This window comes from Moschus berezovskii, chromosome 19 (assembly GCF_049115385.1).
Source record: "Moschus berezovskii isolate FMDL1 chromosome 19, NW_MosBer_1.0, whole genome shotgun sequence".
Lineage (NCBI taxonomy): Eukaryota > Metazoa > Chordata > Mammalia > Artiodactyla > Moschidae > Moschus > Moschus berezovskii.
Window position 1 is genome coordinate 14,962,108 of NC_142478.1, and position 22,733 is coordinate 14,984,840.

Below are 22,733 nucleotides of genomic sequence, written 5' to 3' on the forward strand. Positions count from 1 at the left end.
CAAGTCATCACTGCCACGTTCTCAGACCTCACGCGAGTCCCTTCAACGCCGACTATCTGTCACATAATGAAGCTCTCCCAGCAAGCACTCCACATCACCCTGCATAAAAAGGCTGAGGACGCAAAGCATCTCTCAATAGCATTCCCTTCCTGAATGCTGAGATGTGAACGTGGAGATCGCAGCACATGCCTGCCATCTGTATTTGTACTTGTCAACAGCTCTGTTTGGGGATAAACAGTTTTGAAGTAAGAATCAATTCAACTTGTTGGAAGATTAGCTGAGGAACAGCTCACAAGACCAAAACAGAACATGAAGTCACAAAGTCTTTAAAAAAAAAAAGTCAAGCACAATTTTCTGTTTCTCACTAAACACTTTTGTCACAACCCAAGATAAAGAGCTGGTTGCTGGAGTGTGGGGGCAGAGAGACAGGGGAAAAATGTATTTGCTCAAGTGAAAAATTCTTCAACCCGGAACAAATGTCTTTGCTACACTGTAACTGGAAATCATTCACTGACCTCTAGGAGACTAGTCAAGAAAAAAGTAACTTTAGCATTTACACTTTGTTTCACAGTTCCACCAATATGCAGGTATACGCAGGGGGCAGCTTGCGAAGTGAATAATAGTGAATACAAGTGAATAATAGTCCTTTATTACCATAAAAACGGCAGCACTGCCCAAAGTTGATCTTGATTAAAAGTAGTTCCATGGTTGAAAACACCACTCCACCAAAGCACTATTAGAGAGAGATGGCAAGGGGGAAATAAAGACATAATACCTAAAGGAAGGTCGGGGAAGAAGCTAGTAAAAACAGGATGCTACAGACTGGTGGGCGATAACAACAGAATTGCTTTCAGAAGCAGCTGATGTGCGCAAATGAAGGGCTGAGGAACCTGGCTGCCCCATCTGCTACAAAACAGATGAGAACACGTGTGCTCCACTTGGAGGGACATTCATTTTCCCTTAGACGATGTCATTTATAAAAGAGCAAATTGGTGATTTGTACTTACAGACCGAACCCTTTTCAAGCCCCTGTCAGGGAGTGATAAATTATTGATGCGTAGTTTTATTTTTGGTGTGCACACAGTAAGACCTAGTGAAAAACATTGATGTTCGCTTTCCCGGGGTCATTAATTAAAAAATAATTGTTTCCAATTACTCTGTGATCTTTAAGCTAAAACCAGAAAAAATATCACACATGCCTCTCCAGACTCTTCTCTCCTCTCCTTCCGCATCCTGCTCCCACATCCTTCGGCCAGGAAATGGGGGCAACTTCACGGGGGGCTCCCGGCACAGGCCTGCAGCTCAGAAGGCAGATGGCTGCAGGAGAAGACCAACATGATGGCCACACTGTTGTCTCGGGTTCCTTCAACCACAGTGCCCAGATACACTTGTTGTTCTGAGAGACAGCGTAAGCGGTTCAGGGAATACAGCAGGGTTGAGGGAACCGCATGAATAGAGCGGGAAACCCTCTCCACGGGAGCCACGTGAAGAGGAGCCGCCCTGTGCCAAGTGACGTGGTTGCTCGTGCTCTGCTCCCGGATGAGGAACTCGGCTGGAACTGGAGAGAAAGACTTTCCAGGAGCCCCTCCCTAAGCAAGGGCTCCGAGAAATCCTGCCTGTCACAGTGGAGCAACTGGAACCGGAAACGAGTTTACAAACTCCAGGCCTCCCTTTCATGCAAATGACAGTCAGACTGCACAGGACTGGCTCCTCCCCATCACATTCCCAAAATGAGATGACAGCGTGGGCATCCAGCTTCCGGAGACGGAGCAAGAAAACCCACCCGGTGAACCGCATCCAAAAGATGCAAGATGACTGTGCACAGGCTTGGCGTCAAAGGCGTGTTTCCACCTACCTGGTAGGCTGCAGCCCTCAGAACCTCCCCACTCCTTTTGTGGACGTGCTACTATGAGACCCCAATTCTATTTCCTATCGAGGTGATGGAGCCAGAGGCTGAGCGTCTGGTCTTGGGGAAACTACGCAGCCTCAGACTTGAAACCAGACGCCTGGTGGAACATTTTCCCTTGAGCAACTTGCATGGCAAACATGAGCGGACACGAGAAGGCCATCTCTAGTGTTTTAATTACCCTCATGTCCATCATTCCGGTCAGTCCCACAAGCAAAGCAGTCAGAGCAAATGGCGTTGCTTGAAAACTTCCGTGTAGGGAGAAAAAAATGTTCTTTCCACTTAAAAAAAAAATCTTTTTGCTTTCTGCAAATAGAGGTAAAAGAAAATGACTGCAACTTAAATATGAAAGAACTCTTTACGATTAAATCCACAGTGTTACACATTTATCTCACTCATGTGTCAGTGAAAAATCACCAACTATTACAAAATAGGAAAAATTATATAACATAAGAACCAAACTTGATAAAAAATACATCTCGGTATGAAAAGCACTGTACTCTTGGCTTCTTCACATCCTCCTCTTCTGCGTACTTATATACAACACTGAAAAGAAAAAAAATGAATAAACTGAAAAAAACTGCTCTTAAGTATCGTAACAGCCAGTTTTAACGGCACACAGACTTCAGCCTGATACCTCTGCAAATTTTAAAGTAACCTTCAAAACACACAGTAGTTTCTAGAACTACTGTAAGGCTGATTTTATGATTTGAGACCTGGGTTTGATGTCTCAGAGTGTTCTAGTCTTAGGCATATGTCTGACTAGATTCGCAAATCATGAACAAGGGGATAAAATAAAATGTCTGTGAAAGTCTCTGGAATCTCAGAATGGTTTATAAATTGCAGGTATAACAATTATGCTAATAGTCAAAGCATATTAGTAAATCTACCAGGCCAGACTTCAGATTAAAAATACTTAGTTTCATCTATCTCTTCAATATAATCACTAAACTTCCTGTTTACTTTTTTAAAATTACATCAGGGTAAACAACAGCTGAGGAGTTTTAGACTTTTGTTAAAGACACCAAAGTGTCTCTTCTGAGTTCCCTGTAAAGGGTCAACCTTTGGTGTTATCCAAAGTCTTACTCAGCTAGTCCTCTCGTGACCACCCAAACTCTTCAGGGTATGTGCAGCAACATCAGAACCAGACTGCACTGGAGGGCTCACTGGAGGCGAGAAACTCACCTACCACCCCTTCCTCCCCCACGCCTACTCAGATTCTCACAGGTTTGTACAATGTGAACATTAACAGATACCTTGATCAAAGGATATGGTACAGATTAATCATATAAGCCAGGATCCTCTTTAAGAGCCTAGGATGTGAATTATGGAGTCTAAAGATAACTAACCACCACTCATTACCCCATGGAAAAGGTTATATAAAGGAAAGCTTCAGAAGGACAGTAGAAACACCCCAAGGACACTGGCCAAGTTTGGGATGCAGTGTTATGTGACAGGATCCACCTTATCATCTCTCACAGAACCCACAGCTGACTGCTGTTATCAGCTGTCTTGAGATGAGGAAAGATCATTAACATTTCTCCATGAGTGGAAAGAGTCAAAAACAATATTAAAGATAGGAGGCCTATTCTTCTTCACACTGGAAGAACTAAAAAGGGATATACATATAAAGATATGATGTGACCCAAATGTTCACAGCAACACTATTTACAAAAGTCAAGGCATAAAAGCAACATTAAGTGTCCACTGACAGATGAGAGTCAGATGGATAAAGAAGGGCACATGGAATATTATACAATGGAATATTACTCAGCCATAAAAAAAGAACAAAATAATGCCACTTGCAGCAACACACATGGACCCAGAAATCATCATACTAAGTGAAGTCAGTCAGATGGAGAAAAAGAAATATCATATGGTATCACTGACATGTGGAATCTAAAAAAATGATACAAATGAACTTATTGACAAAACAGAAGCAGACTCACAGATACCGAAAACAAGCTCATGATTACCACAGAGGAAGTGGGAACAGATAAATTAGGAGTTTAGGAATAGCAGATATAAACTACTATACATAGATAAAAACTATACAGAGAGATTATAGTTTTATCTTTACGTAGATATCTCTACATATAGTTTTTATTTATATAAAGGTCCGTATAGTCAGAGCTATGCTTTTCTAGTAGTCATGAACAGAATTGGACCATAAAGAAGGCTGAGCACCAAAGAACCTATGCTTTTGAACTGTGGTGTTGGAGGAGACTCTTGAGAGTCCCTTGGGCTACAAGGAGATCAAACCAGTCCATTCTAAAGGAGATCAGTCCTGAATATTCATTGGAAGGACTGATACTGAAGCTGAAGCTCCAAAACTCTGGCCACCTGATGTGAAGAACCGAGTCACTGGAAAAGATCTTGATGCTGGGAAAGACTGAAGGCAAAAGGAGAAGGGGGAAGCAGAGGACGAGATGATTAGATAGCATCACCAACTCAATGGACATGAATTTAAGCAAGCTCAGGAGATGATGAAGGACAGGGAAGCCTGGTGTGCTGCAGTTCATGAAGTGGCAAAACGACACAACTGAGCCACTGAAAAACAACAAATATAGAGAAACCACAAGGTTCTACTGTAGAGGACAGGGAGTTATGTTCCACTTTATAAACTAGAATGGGAAAAATCTGAAAATAACACATATACATTCAGTTATATAGATATGTGTGTGTGTGTGTGTGCGTATGTATATAACTGAATCACTGTGCTGTACACCAGAAACACAATACTGTAAGTCAACTACTTTAATAAATTTTTAAATAAACTGAAGACATAATGTGAAGCAGTACGGTACTGTACAGACAGGAGATAGAATATCTACCATAAAAGTCAGGATGTTTAGTTCACAGCAAAGAGATCCAATCGTAAGGAGGTGGAAGAACTTATCCAGAACTGGAGGATGCGCAATAATAAAAAAGACAGAAATCAAGAGTCGCAGAACTCCATTTGGGAGATGAGACCAAAAAGCAGGGATGGGTCAAAGGATAAACCCCACGGTTTTGATGTCCTCCCTTGAGTACCTTCAGAGCCACATTTCCTCTTTTGTCATCTTTGCCAAACTAAGGGATACAAATCTCCCACAAGAAAAGCATTCTGAAGCTTAACAGAGAAACAGGACACGTTAACTGTCAAATGATGCAAACCAAAGGGAGCGGGGAAACAGCAGCCGTTCTCAGAGCCAGAGTTCAAACCGCGACGTGAGATACAGAGTTGAGGGAATAGAACACATTGGACCCGAGGACAGAGCTCAGAGCCACTGGACTAAGGCCCTCGTGAAGCAAAGGGAGGGGAGAGGAACTTCTAGTTCCAAAATGCCGTGAAGCACCTAAAAGAAAAAATGGCCACAGCGTAGAGTGGAGAGGAAATCAGAATTTAAAAACCAACAAAGCAAAACTAAAACTGAATTATCCAGAAAACCTGCTGGTGATCTGATCATAAAGAGGCCTATTGCAGATGCTATATAACTGTACAGTGAAGGGCTGTTACCATTGTTTCCTCGGATAAATGCATCCCCGTACTTATTCTTCAGCTGTCCATTTACATACTCCTCTGTCTGCTCCAAGGCTATATTCATGTAGCCATCCAGGCAAGCCAGGACCCCTGCAGACGGATTCAAAGAGAAGACACACAAAGCCAAAGAGTTGAAGATTACAGGGTATACCTGAGAGCTGACAATCTCTTCATTCATTAGCTCTTACATGCTTAATATAAAAATTCACACTGTAAATGCAACTCAATAGAGGGAAGCACAAAAAGTCTTTGCTCTCTGTCGGTCTGAATGGATGCTAAGGCCCATACAGCATGAAGGCCATTGCATACTCACAGCTGCTGGCAGGAAAAACAAGGAGCTGCTGCCTTCCTCAATGGATGCCTGGCAACAATGGCAAACTTTTAAAACCTTCACAAAAGTAACACAGAAAGAATATTCCAAGTAAAATCCCCTTCTTTGACTGCTAAAGACAGGAGCAGGCAGTTAGGCACAAACAAATGACCACGAGCCACGCCTGCTCACATCCCCTGGCATGGCATTTCTGACTTTGGCCACTAAGGGAAATATGGGTCTGGGTGGTGTATCTCGTTCTGTCACAACATCTCATGCAGCAGATGAATGTGGTCCACGGTTAAAAGGAAGTCTCCACAACGTGTTAAAATAATGGAAAGAGGAGACAACAGGTGTCCTGAAAGAACATCTTAAAGCTGGGACTCCCAGTGAAGCACCACGTGAGCACACAGGCACCACACTGCTTCACAGCACGTCCCTCTCCGTGTCGCTCCACTGAGAATCTTTCCCAATCCGAACAATAGAGAAAAACTGCCAAAAACATCCCAGGCTTTTTAGGACATTGTTCAAGGGAATCTTTTCAATTGTGTTAACATGGCATCAATTTTGCAAGATTTGATCTGATGATCCTTCATTTAAAAAGACTAAGATATGTAAACCACTGACTCTGAGTTTCTAATTTCAAGTAGCATTTTCCAGAAAGGCAATTTAAGTAAAAACAAACACTACAGATTTGACTCGATTAACCAAGTCGACAGTTCCATTTACTCTCAACTTCGTTAATATGCTCCTCACTCTCTGCCTTTGCCCCCATTATCCTCTCAACAAAAAGTTTCTTTTCAGAACTGTGTGTGTCTGTGATAAGAGCACAAGACAGTAAGCTAACACACCCTCCTACAGGCTGCGAACTTTCAAAGCACCAGCATGGATTGTGAATAATTAATAATTATTTTCTATCAGAAGAAAGCCGAAGCTACAGCTTTATGGTTTCTTTCCTGCCATATTATATCTAAACCACAATCATAAGTGAGCAAGAAACGTCTGAGACAAGCTATGTAAATGTTTGAAAATTAATTAAAAGCATTTAAAATAAAATCTTCCCTTCTAATAAAAATATTCTCACAGCACAGGGTTTTTGTTTTTTTTTTTAAGAAAAAGGTTCCTAGAGGTTGTAAAGATGATCCTCTCCTGTATTTTAATCTAAGGGCTTAAAGTACAAGGTTGAAGGGAAATTGATAGAGAGCTGGCTTTTCTACCCCCAGTATTTTTATTTAACCACATTCTTTATAGTAGGCCCTCAATAGTGCACATTTTCTTTTAATATATAGAAGCCATGGCCAGACATTCATAAAACGAGAAAAATTACAGTTGCTACCCCTATGAAAGGTTGTTGTAACTTACTAATCAAAGAAATATAAATGAAATGAGTTATTACTTGTGGCCAGCTAGAATGAAAAAGTCGAAATCAAGGCTAACCCAAGAATTGAGGAGAACACAGACAAGAATAAACCATCTGCCCTGATAGGAGCCAGCTGGTACACTCTCTGACTCTGAGACCCAAGCCCTAGCCCACAAAAATAAAACTGTGGTCCATACACTCATGGTACTCCTCTGCAGCCAGTCAACAGTTTGTACTGTGAGAGAACTGAAGGCATTTTTCTAATGTTAAAAAAAAAAAAACAGAATGCACATACAACTGATCCCACTTATGTAAAACTGCGCTTCTATGGAGACAGATCCAAATGGGTAAGGCTGATTATCTCTCGATGGTAGAATTTGGGGAGATTCGGCTTTCTTCTATATATAGGCTTCCCTAGTGGCTCAGGGTAAAGAACCTGCCTACCAACGCAGGGGACGCAGGTCTGATCCCTGGGTCAGGAAGATATCCTGAAGAAGGAAATGGCAACCCACTCCAGTATTCTTGGAGAGTCCCATGGACAGAGGAGCCTGGTGGGCTACAGCCCATGGGGTCCCAAGAGTCAGATATGACTTAGTGACTAAACCACAACCATTCAGTTTAAAGTGTCTAATTCCATTACAAAAATCAAATTACACTGGAAATATGTTATTAATGTCCAGAAACTAATACATAGACAGCAGAGTATTTCTTAACAAGTCTTTTGAGTCAAGCTTGAGTCTGATTCCTAGCTCCTCCCTTACTAGGTAGGGATAATCAACACAGATCTCAAAAGGATTTACGTGATGACAAGATAAAAATTAAAGTGATTCATGCACACTGGACCCATAGTAATCTCCCAACAAAATTAAGTTTGCATATGTGGAAAGTGGAAAAATCTCAAGAGACTAGGATCATTATTCAGGAGAGTGATCAAGAAAAGGCTTTAAAACTCTGCTAATGAATTAGCTATCTACAATTGTGAAATATTCCCAGTAATTTAACATATCTTAATTTTGGAAGATTAGGAATTTAGTTATTTCAGAAAGTGAAACTGGATACCTTTCTTCCACAAAGTTAGTTTCAGCAGTGTCTGAGCCTCTTAAAAAGGGCACTTCATTCTCTACAAGAACAAAAAGACGTCTTTGGACACCCCACATATTATGGGAGTGGGAAGTTCACGCTGTAAAACGATACTGCCTAAATAGCTGCTCGCCAATCTTGACTACTTCCACAAAAATAAATGTGGCTGGGCCAAGGAGTTCTTCAGAATCCAGTTACTCAAGCCTGGCTATCACCAAGGACGCAGGCACAACAATCCCAAAGTAGAGACAGGAGCCCCAGATTGGGCCAGAAATCAGACACACGCTCTGTGGTCAGTCCTCTCTCTAAAATGAACTGTCTCGGGGGTAGGAAAAGAAGTGCGCATAAAATCTGTTGACAGCCAAGGCTTTTTTTGGTCTACTGGGTACTTTGTTACTTCTTTACGAACACCAGTTAGGAGGAAGCCCCAGAAATCTTACCTCGATAATCCACTCCCGAATTTAATTTCACCACAACTGGTCGCCCAATGATTTGCTTCAGGAAGTCACTGGGTGTTTGCTTCCGCAGACTCATTTTAACAATCCTGATCAGAAATCTGAAAAGGAGCAATGAAGGTAATGCTGAAAGTTAATCAGTCACCAAAAAAACCCAGGAAGACCTTAGGGTATTTATAGGAAATCAAGTGTCAAAGGACCACATATGCAGAATCAACATTACTCCACCACCACATCCATAACAAGACAGCTAACCAGATTCCAGTACCTTCCAGAAGCCAGATCCTAAGCTAAGTGTTTATACACATTACCTCATCCACTCCCACAAGAATCCTCGGACACAACCTCATCACAGAAGAGCCCCAGGTTTCCAGAATCCCTGTTCCTAATCACTTGTCACCACCATTTCCCGCAGTCAATACACCCATTCCCACCACCACCACCACTCACCCAACACTTGTTTTATGCTGAGTGCTCTGCTAAGATCCTTCGGAACCTATCAAATGTAATCTTTACAAGAACCCTGGCAAGAAGGTTTTAAAATCCCCATTTTGCTGATGAAAATAAAGGCCCAGAGAGACAAAAGAAAGTGCCCCAAATGTGGCAAAATCAATGTCCAAGTTTGAATCGGTCATGTTTTAAAGCCACTGTTTATATAGTATTTACAACAACTGATGTCAAAACAGTATCTCTAGAGAGAATTATAATCATAATTGAAAGCTAATATTTGAATGTACTACAGGCCAGCACTTATGTAAGCACTTCACATGTATTAATCCACTTAGCGTTCATAGAGGTAGGTGTTATTTTAACCTCATTTTACAGATGACTAGAGACAGAAAGGGCTAAACAGCCTGTTCAAGGTCACATAGCCAGTAAGTAGACGGCGAGCCCATGTCTTAATCACATCTGTATGTTGCCTCCTGAAAGCTGCTAATGTAGCCAAAGATTTTTATTTATCCTATTATAGCAAATAAACTCTCTATGACAAAGAAAAGAATCTTAAAAATCAAGTATAGTAGGGGTCTGAGGTAGGGAAACTGCATTATACACTCAAATCAATCACAAACATACATAGCTAGCCATCACGCCTTTCAAAATTCATCCTGTTTTATAAGTTCTTGCTTTCAATGGTAAACAAATACAACAAAGTTGCAGTTACTTAAGCAGACCCTGGGAAATTGATTTTTGTTTCAGTCACATTCAATATCAGTATTCAGTAGCAATATACCATCACACTGAAAAAAGCATGGGTACAATACGTGAAGGACTTGCCTCAAGAAATTGTGTTGGGTTTTGTGTTTTCAGTCAAAACTTTTCATTAACCATTCTTCCATAAATAGCACTACTTATTTCACTCCAAGTCTCTCCACGCAAATGATCTGAATTCAGGCTGAAGATTATTGTATGGAGATTTTCTCAGCACAAATCTATGTAGACTCAGCAGCAGTCTGGACAAGCTAGAATGCTAGATTTTATTGACTCTTCCTTGTTTAACAATTATGTGTATGGACACTCTGCAAGAGAATTCAAAAAACGTACATGCAGACTCTCACCTTATACATTTTAGAATCTAGAAGAACTTAAACTTGTTTAAGAGCATAAGCACAAAGTGATTTTGCTTAGTTCTCAGTCGTGTCTAACTCTTTGCAACCTCATGGATGGTAGCCCGCCAGGCTCCTCTGTCTCTGGGGATTCTCCAGGCAAGAATACTGGAGTGGGTTGCCATGCCCTCCTCCAGAGGAATCTTTCCAACCCAGGGATTGAACCCAGTCTCCCACACTGCAGGCAGATTCTTTACCATCTGAGCCACCAGGGAAGTCCAAGAATACCGGAGTGGGTAGTCTACCCCTTTTCCAGGGGTTCTTCCTGACTCAGGAGTCAAGATCTCCTGAATTGCAGGCAGATTCCTTACCAGCTGAGCTACCAGGGAAACCCTCTTGTTTAAGAGCGTGAGCAAAAAGTTATTGTAACCAAAGTAAAATAATTTTCTTTAACCAAGAAAAAAATATTTCAAATTAAATAAAATACAAATTTCCAAAACTATTCTTGAATTTGGGGCTGGTCCTTGGTCCATCCATCATCCATTCCATCTCCTCAAGGGGGAAGGATTTTTTTTTTTAATGTGATCAACTAATTATTTTGCTCAGTAAATCTTACCTTTTCCATTGAATTGCCAGTTTATTTTTTTAGCTACACAGGCTCAACAGATAACTGACATTTCAATTACTATTCAGAACAATTACTATTCATTCATGACTCAGGCCACATAACAAAGTTATTTATGATGTTTTGAGCCCAAGAAAAAAAAATTACAAAGTAAATACTGTAGCAGATTCAGTACCTTTAGTGAGTTTAGTAAAAAGAAACAAATCTTCACATTTATCTATCAAGTCCCTTATTTCTCTATGGAACATGCATTGTTCTGTATGTTCAGCTGAGGGGCTGAAGGCCCCAGAGACTCACTCACTGAGTCTTAAGCTCATTTCCTGTCAGATGCTAAATCCTATTATGCCAGCTTCTTCATCAACAATATTGAGAGAAAACTAGCTGTTCATTTTCTGCTTAAAAACCTCACTAAGATGCATTCTGACGTGAGAATCTGCTATTAACTACTTTCTCTGAAGTTAAAAGTCAATAAAGTTCTCATTGCTTTCTAAGATGCTCTTCTTGGGTTATGATCCTCAAATTTGACTCAAATAAAATTTTTCATTTCTTAAAAAAAAAAAAAAAGTTAAAGATAAATTTTAACCTAGACTAACAGTTTGCCCAACTGATATTAGTTATTTTTAAAATGTTACTGTCTTTCCTTGCCTTTTAAAAAAGCACAGATACATTCTTCTTCTAAGTTCACCAAAGATCACACCTCTGCCATTAAGCCTCATCTTTATCCCAATTAACACTGATCACTTCCTGAAAGCATTCAACACTTCAGATCTTCATGTGGAACCAACTGGGGACATAACACCAATAAGAGTTGACATTCCAAAGGGGGCTGCTGCTGCTGCTGCTGCTAAGTCGCTTCAGTCGTGTCCGACTCTGTGCGACCCCATAGACCTCAGCCCACCAGGTCCCGCCGTCCCTGGGATTCTCCAGGCAAGAAAACTGGAGTGGGTTGCCATGTCCTTCTCCACAGCAGAAACATGCAAAAGGAGGGCTTCTGGGTTGTTGTTTTTTTTAATATTTCTTTTTATTTACGTATTTATTTAGCTGCTCTGGGTCTTAGCTGTGGCATGCAGGATCTCTAGTTGCAGTATATGGAATTTAGTTCCCTGACCTGGGATCGAATCCCAGCCCCCTGCACTGGGAGCCCAAAGTCTTAACTGCGGGACCACCTGGGAAGTACTGGAGAAGCTTTTCAAAGTCGGATGCATTTGGATAAAATTATGCAGGGAACAGCACATAGAGAAGACTCATTTAGCCCAGGCCTGGCAGATCAAAGCAAGATTCCCAGGGGTGAACCTGAGCTGAGTATGCAGTAAAAGGAGTCTACCAGCCTAAAAGGAGAGAAATCTGAGCAAAGGCATTGGACAGTGTTTGAAGGGAAAATGCTCCCCTACGCATGGGGGACAAGCAGCAGCTGAGGAAGGGAGCAGGGCCACCAATGCAGGAGCAGTTCAAGTCAGGCTGACAGCATGGCCCTGAGCCTGCAGTCAGGGCCACATGTGGATCACCCACATCACTTGGCTATCCTGATTCAGTAGTGCTGGGGCGGGACCCAGGAATCTTTGCCAAAGGCTAGGGGACTCTTCTAAACCAGGCAGCATGAGAAGTACTTGTGTCAGTGACGGGGACCCTGGGAAGCTTTGAAGCAGAGATCTGATTGACTACAGACCGCAGACAGGCCCTCTCACTGAGTCCTGGCATCACAGTTTACCGTCTGGTGGTGGCTGTCTAGTCGCTACGTCGTGTCCAACTCTTTTGTGACCCCGTGGACTGTAGCCCACCAGGCTCCTCTGCCCTTGGGATTTCCCAGGCAAGAATACTGGAGGGGGTTGCCATTTCCTCCCCGCATTTGGTTCCCTGTCATTATTTATTCTCTTTCATATACTTTACTTTTTTTTTTAAATGAGTCTTTTCTCCCTCAAAAGACTGGAAGTCATGTGAAAGAAGAGACTAGTACTCATTTACTCCCCAGAACATCAATATTGTGCTAAATCTCTTTTAAAAATATATTTTTTAAGTTCTTTGTAAAGAGAATGGTTGCTTCAAACACATTTTATCCATCACTTTAGGAAAGTGTATCTTTTACATCTGTCTTCATTAGGCTTCCGTGGTACTCTTGGTTACTTAACGACTCGCCCATAAATCCATTTAGTGTCAGTAAATTGGTCTCGACACCACAATTTTTCCCATGACTTGGCTCACGTAATTTTAAGTTTTCATCTTTTAAATTGGATAAGGCAGAAGGAACAGTTCTGTTTCTGAAGGAAGAAAAAAGCCTCTTGAACCATAAACACGTAAGAGGAAAAAGGCTTCCTTGCTTCAGGGTCACCTTGATAAAATTTCTGTTCAAAATTAAAGCCATAATCACCCTCTAGGCCTCCTCTCCTTCCCGACTCCTACTCAGACTTGTTTTAAACGACCTGCTCTCATAAATGGCTATTAAGTCAAAAGCAGTATATTTCCCGGCAGAAGCTCCTGAGAGGTCTGGTATGAGAACATCTGCTGACTGCCCTGGCAAAGGTTGTTTCAGGGAAAAGAACGGGGAGCGGGGTGAAGAACCAAACTATATTCATCCCACTAGGTGCCAGGCCACGTGAGATTCCTGAGCAATTCACAGAGTAACCCTGGGAGGTGGTGAGCGGAGCTAAGGCTTGATCCCAAAGCCCGGGCACTTTCAGAGGTACAGCCGCCCTTCTGAAAAAGTCAAGATTCTCTTGTTAAACCTGGGGGATGGCCAGAGACACAGTGAGAGGTCTATTTGGAGAGCAGCAACATGGGGGAGGGGAGGGGCCTTCCATGGTGGCTCAGACGATAAAGAATCTGGGTTTAATCCCTGGGTTGGAATGATCCCCTGGAGAAGGGAATGGCAACTCACTCCAGTAATCTTGCCTGGAGAATTGCATGGACAGAGGAGCCTGGAGGACTACAGTCCATGGGGTCACAAACAGTTGGACACAACTGAGCAACTAACACACACACAGCACAGGGTAGGGGGAGGGTGGATACCTAAAGAGACAAAGGATTATCAGTTAGCCTGTGGAGATATACAAAAATGGTCAAATGGAAAAAAATACATAAATTTCTGAGTTATGTCATTGAGCAAAGACATCCGACTCCTTGTTTCTTGGCAATGTTCACTGTAAACTTTCACCCATTTACAGTTCAGGGTGGAAAAAAGATTGAAAAGGAAAAAACTGCAATGAAACCCAGTACTACAACCCAAGTAAACACAGCTGTAGACTAATACATGTCAGGGAGGGCATTAGACACGGTGAAAAACAGCTCTCCATGGACTTCCCTTTCGAGACATTGGATACACGAGCCTCTCTGACGGCTTCAAACCAACCCCTCCTTCCCCCCCTGCTCTCCTAGCGGCCACGCTGAGTTGGCCCTCTGCACACCCAGAGAGCCTCTTGCCAACAAAAAAGAAAAACAAGTGGTATATTTGCAACATACTGATCGTCTGGCTTTGTGAACATCTGGAATTTTACTGGTTAGGGAAAGGGCACCACTTTCAGGCTCCATTCTGGGGTGTCTAGCACACCCAGCCCCTGCCTCTGTTGTGAAGAGTTGTAATTGTTGCTGTTTAGTCGCTAAGTCGTGTCCAACTCTTTTGCAACCCCGTGGATTGTAGTCCATCAGGTTTCCCTGTCCATGGGATTTCCCGGGCAAGAATAAGGGAATGGATTGCCATTCCCACCATTGTTCTCTGATCTTAAAGCAACAAAAAGTTTTAAAACATCTTCAAGGGTTAACAGAGGAAAACCAACAGTGAAGTATTAACCATGTGTCAGAGTATAAATCGTAACTTATTAGATATTTTATTCCAACATATAAAGAATCTGAAAACAACAGTCAAAAAACCTTGAAAGGATGGCGACTCTAAATAATGAATTTCTAGTCCTGGCCATGAGAACAGTCAGGTTTCCCATTTTTCAGTGCTACAGATCACTCAGGATTACAATTTCTGTTATGTGGCACAATTCTAAAACAGTAGACTATGGAAATGTATACATACGTGTAAAATATTACACTTATATAATATATATACACCTATTACATACATACATGTATAGAGCCGAATTCTTAGCTGTACAACAGAAACTAACACAATATTGTAAATCAACTACAATAAAAAGACGTAAATAAAACAACTGAGTAATCCAAGGGGCATAAGCATCTTTTTAAATTCTAATCCTGAGTATGTCATTGCTCAGTTCGAGACCGCATGTGTAAAGACTACACTCTAGGGATGTGGCAATCCTGAGTTCTAATCCCAGCTCAGCTACTTAATCAGCAGTGTACCTGGATTATTCACTATTCCACCTCTCCAGGCCCCCGGGGTTTCTCATTCGTAAAATAAGGGAGTTATGCCAGAAGATCACTTAAGACAAACTATCGCTTAAGGGATCATCCGGCTCTAACATTCAGTCAAGGCCGGTGCAGTAACTCCAACAATACACATACACACACACTAACATCCTCCGACGTGCACGAAATCAAGCAAGTGGAATCGTCACATAACACTATCACGCACACACACACAAAAATCCAAAGAGGCTCAACCTTGCTGGTTGATAATCCTAAAAAAGAATTACTTTGGTGAAAAAGGCACAGTCAAAATGACGGAAACCACTAAAACTTTTTTGGCAAACAATTTGGCCATGTGTATGAAGACTTAAAAAGACTCCATAAGATCACAGTATCTATTCTAATAACTTCACTTCTCAGAATTAGTCCAACAGAAGAAAATGGCAACCCACTCCAGTATTCTTGCCTGGAAAATCCCAAGGACAGAGGAGCAGGGGTTCACAAAGGGTCTGACTCGACCTAGCGACTGAGCACGCATGCAATCAGCTTAAATAAAGAAAGGTTTATCAAAGTATTGTTTGGAACATTAAAATGAAGCAAAAATCCACAAACACCCTAAACGCCTCGCTGCCGGGTAATAGTTAAATAATTTACAGGACCTACACAACGATGGTTTAGGCAGCCAATAAGAAGAAGATACAAAATTAGAAATGATTTCTAAGTGAAAATGAAAATCTAAATATACGGTTAAGTGATACAATGGGTACAGCCTTAGCTCAAGTACAAACCAGCCCACACAAGAATAAAATTCTGAGACTGTAGTGTCGTGAACATTATTTTCTTCTGTATTTGCAACTTTTCTCTAATAAGGGGTGGGGAAAGAACAGAACAAATCGCTCTCAATATTATCTGCATCACCCCAATTGCAGACACGGTCACACATGCTGACCACGCGCGCACAGCCCTGCACACGAATGCCGCCGCGATAGGCCTTAACGCCACGCAGCCGTGGGCATCCCCAGGCTGACAACTCCGGAAGGTGGCTAGCGCAGCCTTCAGCTCCCGGGCTCGGGCGGAGCCACGGCGGTGCAGCGGAGGCCAGGCAACTGCGGGAGAAGCGCGGCCCCGCACGCCACCTTCCCGCCGAATCCCCGGCGCAGATCGGGGCTGCCTGCGGAATCTCAACCCCCAGGGGCGCTCTCGGGAAGGCCGGCCGCTGCCGTTCCTCCCCGCGCGATCGAGGCGGCCCTCGGGGAGGGCTTCTCCCGGGCGGGATCGGGAACCCGGCGCCAGAGATCCCCGATCTCCCGGCCACGGAAGCGCCGAGGACCCGCCACCCGCCGGCCCCAGAGCGCGCGCTCGCTCCCGGCCCGGCCCGGGGCTGCCGCTGCCGAACCCTACCCGGGGCGAGGGAACACCGAGGCCTCGGGTGGCCCGCGCGGCCGCGCAGCTCACCTCGCGGCCGGGATCCGAAGCCCTACTCCGGACACCCCACAAGCCCGGCCTCCGCCGACCCTCCGTGCGAAACCGAAACTGAAATCGCCGAGGCGGCGGCGCTTTTCGGACTCAGCCAATCATTGCTTTCCGTGACTACGGCAGCCCGCGAGGACCGAAAAACCGCACCGCGCCGGAATGCGCAAATTCCAGAATCCTGATTTCCCCGAAGATGAAGTCGGTGTTTCGAGTCAAAGCGGAAAACGTGGTTTCTCTCTTCTAACAGAAAGCAAACACCACCACCCCTCCCTCCCCCACTCCCTCGAAGAAAAAAAAAAGTAACACCGGAAGTGATCTTTTAATCAGGATTTCTTTTAGGCAGAAATGTTAAAAAAAAAAAAGAAAGCTTGAAGTTATAGGAAACTGCAATTCACTGCTAAAGTAATGACTATGCATACTTACAGACGTCCTGAAATTGGATAACTAAATGCAAATAAAGAAAGAAAGAAATCTCAAATCTTTAAATCCACTTTTGGATTTTGCTTAAATGTGTGAAGACGAGGTCGTTATAAGCAAGAGATTGTCTCCATAGCGACGTTAATTGACACAAAAAATTATAATCACGAAACTAACTCGTACACTATTTAAGTGCTGCTACGGGGTATCGGTTTGGAACTTAGCGTGAATTCTCAATAGTCTTGCTATTTGAGGGAAAGGACAAAGAAGAAAACTGTTATGCCAAGGCTTGGTTCCTTTTTTCGCTACACATACCCTCATCAAATTAAAACTTATACTTGAACTCTATTCCAAGTTTGTGATGCTACAAATAAAGTGATGATAGGTTTAAATAGATCTTTAACCCTGTTTAAGTGTTACAGGATCTAACAAACAGACATCTTTTCTAAGACAAAAATGAGTTCACCCTCCTGTAAGCTTCTGTTAGCTAAGTCAGAAGAAATGAACCTTTGATTGACATAGGGGACAGAGAATGACAGCGTGTGGTTTGCTATAATAGAGGGACTTTATTACGTACTTTTGTAAGTGCTCGCTTTGGGTAAAGACCAAGTAATTGCAGATTTGTTGAAAAGAACTGTATTTGCAATATAAAATATAATTTAAAAATTTAAGTAAAATATAATTTAAATAAGTTGATTAGCTGCCAAAAATATCCACAACATAATAGGATATGAAAGCAGTCCTGTCCCCAAAAGCCTTCACAGTTCAGTTCAGTCACTCAGTCGCGTCCGACTCTTTGGGACCCAATGAATCGCAGCATGCTGGGCCTCCCTGTTCATCAAAAACTCCTGGAGTTCACGCAAACTCATGTCCATTGAGTCGGTGATGCCATCCAGACATCTCATCCTCTGTAGTCCCCTTCCCCTCCTGCCCCCAAACCCTCCCAGCACCAGGGTCTTTTCCAATGAGTCAGTTCTTGCATGAGGTGGCCAAAGTATTGGAGTTTCAGCTTTAGCATCAGTCCTTCCGATGAACACCCAGGATTGATCTCCTTGAGAATGGACTGGTTGGATCTCCTTGCAGTCCAAGGGACTCCCAAGAGTCTTCTCCAGCACCACAGTTCAAAAGCATCAATTCTTTGGCACTCAGCTTTCTTCACAGACCAACTCACATCCATACATGACCACGGGAAAAACCATAGCCTTGACTAGACAGACGTTGGTTGGCAAAGTAATGTCTCTGCTTTTTAATATGCTATCAAGGTTGGTCATAACTTTCCTTCCAAGGAGTAAGCTTCTTTTAATTTCACGGCTGCAATCAGCATCTGCAGTGATTTTGGAGCCCAGAAAAATAAAGTCTGACACTGTTTCCAGTGTTTTTCCATCTATTTCCCATGAAGTGATGGGACCAGATGCCATGATCTTTGTTTTCTGAATGTTGAGCTTCAAGCCAACCTTTTCACTCTCCTCTTTCACTTTCATCAAGAGGCTTTTGAGTTCCTCTTCACTTTCTGCCATAAGGGTGGTGTCATCTGCATATCTGAGGTTATTGATATTTCTCCCAGCAATCTTGATTCCAGCTTGTGCTTCTTCCAGCCCAGCGTTCCTCATGATGTACTCTGCATATAAGTTAAATAAGCAAGGTGACAATATACAACCTTGACGTACTCCTTTTCCTGTTTGGAACCAGTCTGTTGTTCCATGTCCAGTTCTAACTGTTGCTTCCTGACCTGCATATAGGTTTCTCAAGAGGCAAGTCAGGTGGTCTGATATTCCCAAGGCATCAAATTGTACTATATTTTCCAATGATCATTTCAATTATTCAAAAAAGAATTTTTATTCATAGCCTCTTTCCCTTTACCAAAGAGCCTTCATGGAGTCATTATGACTGGTGATGGGCAGGGGATAAGGGAGAATTTTAAGGACATTTTTCACCTGCAGAGAGACTGTAACCTTCTCCAAGGGGCATAAATCTGTAAGGGCTCCATGAGACAAACAGGCTGGACACCATGAATTAGTTCACAAGCCCAAAGGTTTGCCAAAGTGTGGCTGTGCCCAGAATTCCCTCACCAGCTTAGAACTGGCTTCCCTAACCCACAGAGTAACTTTCCATGTTTTAAAAGTCCTCCCCCCACCCAGGTAGTATCTTTTATTAAACAAAGAAAACATGTGTAAGACTTTTTTGGAATACTAATCCAGTAAGATTAGGGAAAGGAGTACACCAAGGCTGTTTATTGTCTCCCTGCTTATTTAACTTATATGCAGAGTACATCATGAGAAACGCTGGGTTAGATGAAGCACAAGCCGGAATCAAGACTGCCGGAAGAAATATCAATAACCTCAGGTATGCAGATGACACCACCCTTACGGCAGAAAGTAAAGAAGACTAAAGAGCCTCTTGATGAAACTGAAAGAGGAGAGTCAAAAAGTTGGCTTGAAGCTCAACATTCAGAAAACTAAGATCATGGCATCTGGTCCCATCACTTCATGGCAAATAGATGGGGAGACAGTGGGAACAGTGGCTGACTTTATTTTTTGGGACTCCAAAACCACCACAGATGCTGACTGCAGCCATGAAATTAAAAGACACTTGCTCCTTGGAAGAAAAGCTATGACCAACCTAGACAGTATATTAAAAAGCAGAGACATTACTTTGCCAACAAAGGTTTGTCTAATCAAAGCTATGGTTTTTCCAGTGGTCATATATGGATGTGAGAGATGCACTATAAAGAAAGCTGAGCACCAAAGAATTGATGCTTTTGAACTGTGGTGTTGGAGAAGACTCTTGAGAGTCCCTTGGACTGCAAGGAGATCCAACCAGTCCACCCTAAAGGAGATCAGTCTTGAATATTCATTGGAAGGACTGATGCTAAAGCTGAAACTCCAATACTTTGACCACCTGATGTGAAGAACTGTCTCATTGGAAAAGACCCTGATGCTGGGAAAGATTGAGGGCAGGAGGAGAAGGGGATGACAGAGGATGAGATGGTTGGATGGCATCACTGACTCAATGGACATGAGTTTGAGTAAACTCCGGGAGTTGGTGATGGACAGGGAGGCCTGGCATGCTACAGTCTGTGGGGTTCCAAGGAGTTGGACAGGACTGAGCAACTGAACTGACTGAATCCAGTAAGAACAATTCTTCAAAACCTTGAACACAAACATTAATTTATTAAGGAGCTTTCAAGTCGTAAAAGTAATATGACATGATTTATTTTAGCTCACAGAATTTAGTTGCAAGAATTGATGAACCTACATTGACACATCATATTCACTCCAAGGTTATATTAGGGTTGACTTTGGTGGTGTACGTCCTGCGGGCTTTTTTTTTTTTTGGATGTGGACCATTTTTAAAGTCTTTATTGAATTTGTCACAATGTTGGTTGTGGTTTTTTGGCCATGAGGCATATAGGATCTTAGCTCCTCCACCAGGGAAGTCCCTATTTTGTGGCTTTTGAGAAACATAATAACGGGCATCCACCATTATGGCATTATACAGAGCAGTCTCACGTCTCTAATCATCCATGCCATGTCTGTGTATTCATACCTCTCTCCTTACTGACACCTGGCAACCACTGGCTTTTGACTGTCTTCATGGTTTTGTCTTTTCCAAAGTATCATAAAGTTGGAATCAAATAGTATGCAACCTTTTCAGACTGGCTTCTTTCACTTAGTAGTATGCATGTAGGGTTCTCCATGTCTTTTCATGGCTTCATGACTGATTTCTTTTTAGCTCTGGACCACATTCCATTGTCTGGATATATCACAGTTTATTTATTTGTTCATTTATTGAAGGACATCTTGGTTGCTTCCAAGTTTTGACAGTTATGAATAAAGTTATTATTAAATATCTGTCTGTGTGGGTTTTTGTATAGACATAAATTTTCAATTCACTTGAGTAAATACAAAGGGGTGCAACTGCTGAACTGTATGATAAGAATCTGTTTACTTCTGTAAAAAACAGCCAAACTGTCTTTCAATGTGCCTGTACCATTTTGCATTCCCACCAGGTATGACTCAGAGTCCCTGTTGCTCCACGTCTTTGTCAGTATTTGGTGTATCCAGTATTTTGGATTTGGGCCATTCTAAAAAGATCTTCACGATCAAGATAGTCACGATAACGTGATCACTGACCTAGAGCCAGACATCTTGGAATGTGAAGTCAAGTGGGCCTTAGAAAGCATCACTACTAACAAAGCTAGTGGAGGTGATGGAATTCCAGTTGAGCTATTTCAAATCTTGAAAGATGATGCTGTGAAAGTGCTGCACTCAATATGCCAGCAAATTTGGAAAACTCAGCAGTGGCCACAGGACTGGAAAACGTCAGTCTTCATTCCAATCCCAAAGAAAGGTAATGCCAAAGAATGCTCAAACTACCGCACAATTGCACTCATCTCACATGCTAGTAAAGTCATGCTCAAAATTCTCCAAGCCAGGCTTCAGCAATATGTCAACCGTGAACTCCAAGATGTTCAAGCAGGTTTTAGAAAAGGCAGAGGCACCAGAGATCAAATTGCCAACATCCGCTGGATCATGGAGAAAGGAAGAGAGTTCCAGAAAATTATCTATTTCTGCTTCATTGACTATGCCAAAGCCTTTGATTGTGTGGATCACAATAAACTGTGGAACATTCTGAAAGAGATGGGAATACCAGACCACCTGACCTGCCTCTTGAGAAACCTGTATGCAGGTCAGGAAGCAACAGTCAGAACTGGACATGGAACAACAGACTGGTTCCAAATAGGAAAAGGATTACGCCCAGGTTGTATATTGTCACCTTGCTTATTTGGCTGTGTTCAGTTCAAGTAAATTAAGATGGGTTAGGACCGCTGGCCTTCTTATTAGGCTTGTGTAAGTTTCCAACTGGAGAAGGAAATGGCAACTCACTCCAGCATTCTCGCCTGGAAAATCCCAGGGACGGAGGAGCCTGGTGGGCTACGTTCCATGGGGTTGAAAAGAGTGGAACACAGCTTAGCAACTGAACAACAACAAAAGTTTCTGATAGGTGCTGTTTCGACATCAGAGGACCCTAAACGCCACCCTCCAAGCAGGTCATGCTGCCATTCTCTGAACGAGTGTCTCATGAAGAAGTCTGTAGATTAGCTGCACCTGTGGAGAATAACAGTTATCTCCCCGTGTTCTTATCTCTGATCACCTCTCCCCAGGGTCCCCGTGCCTCAGCTTTATCCCATAAGTACTCTGAGTTCCTCACCTTTGAGGAAGTCAGTTTCAACATTTGTTCTCCCTTCTTGACTGCCTTGTGAATAAACCTCTTCTCTGCTGGAAACCTCAGCATCTCAGAAATTTGGCTTGCTGTGCCTTGGGCAAACCAACCCGGTCGAGTAAAAATATCATGTTTAGCTTATTTTATGAAACCCCCAACAGCCCCGTGGACGTGTGAGTGATTGTATATTACGTTGATGAGAGGGATGACGAGAGATGCAAACGTGAAACTGGGTTGGTCGACCATCTCCAGAGTAGATTTTAATATCTACGCTAGCATTCTACTTCTGGTAACGTTGACCATCTTGTTCTATACATTAACTATATCAGATGCTGGCTTGCACTTGCACCTTCAGGGTGGACGATAAAAACACCTGTCACATCCTACTGTGGGGTATGTGGACCACTGTTACCTACCTTTTGTCATAGGATATGAAAATTGTTAAAGCAACAAGAAGAAAAATACGCTAGTTGTTGATTATCTTCTGAGAAGTCACAGAAGCATATTGA

At 42.6% G+C, this 22,733-nt stretch overlaps 1 protein-coding gene across 2 annotated transcripts; it reads right to left on the minus strand.

Annotated features, from left to right (window-relative positions):
• Positions 1-627: 627 nt before the first annotated feature.
• Positions 628-16,720, minus strand: LSM6 (LSM6 homolog, U6 small nuclear RNA and mRNA degradation associated). 2 transcript variants are annotated; one of them, XM_055405077.2, is made up of 4 exons: positions 16,567-16,720; positions 8,620-8,735; positions 5,406-5,519; positions 628-2,452 (listed from the first exon to the last, which is right to left on the minus strand). In XM_055405077.2, exons 2-4 carry the CDS (start codon positions 8,711-8,713, stop codon positions 2,418-2,420), a joined length of 243 nt encoding a protein of 80 aa, XP_055261052.1. In that variant the 5' UTR covers positions 8,714-8,735; positions 16,567-16,720; the 3' UTR covers positions 628-2,417. The 2 variants fall into 2 exon arrangements, with proteins under 2 accessions (XP_055261052.1, XP_055261053.1); XM_055405078.2 differs by lacking the exon at positions 16,567-16,720 and adding an exon at positions 9,910-10,143.
• Positions 16,721-22,733: the final 6,013 nt, after the last annotated feature.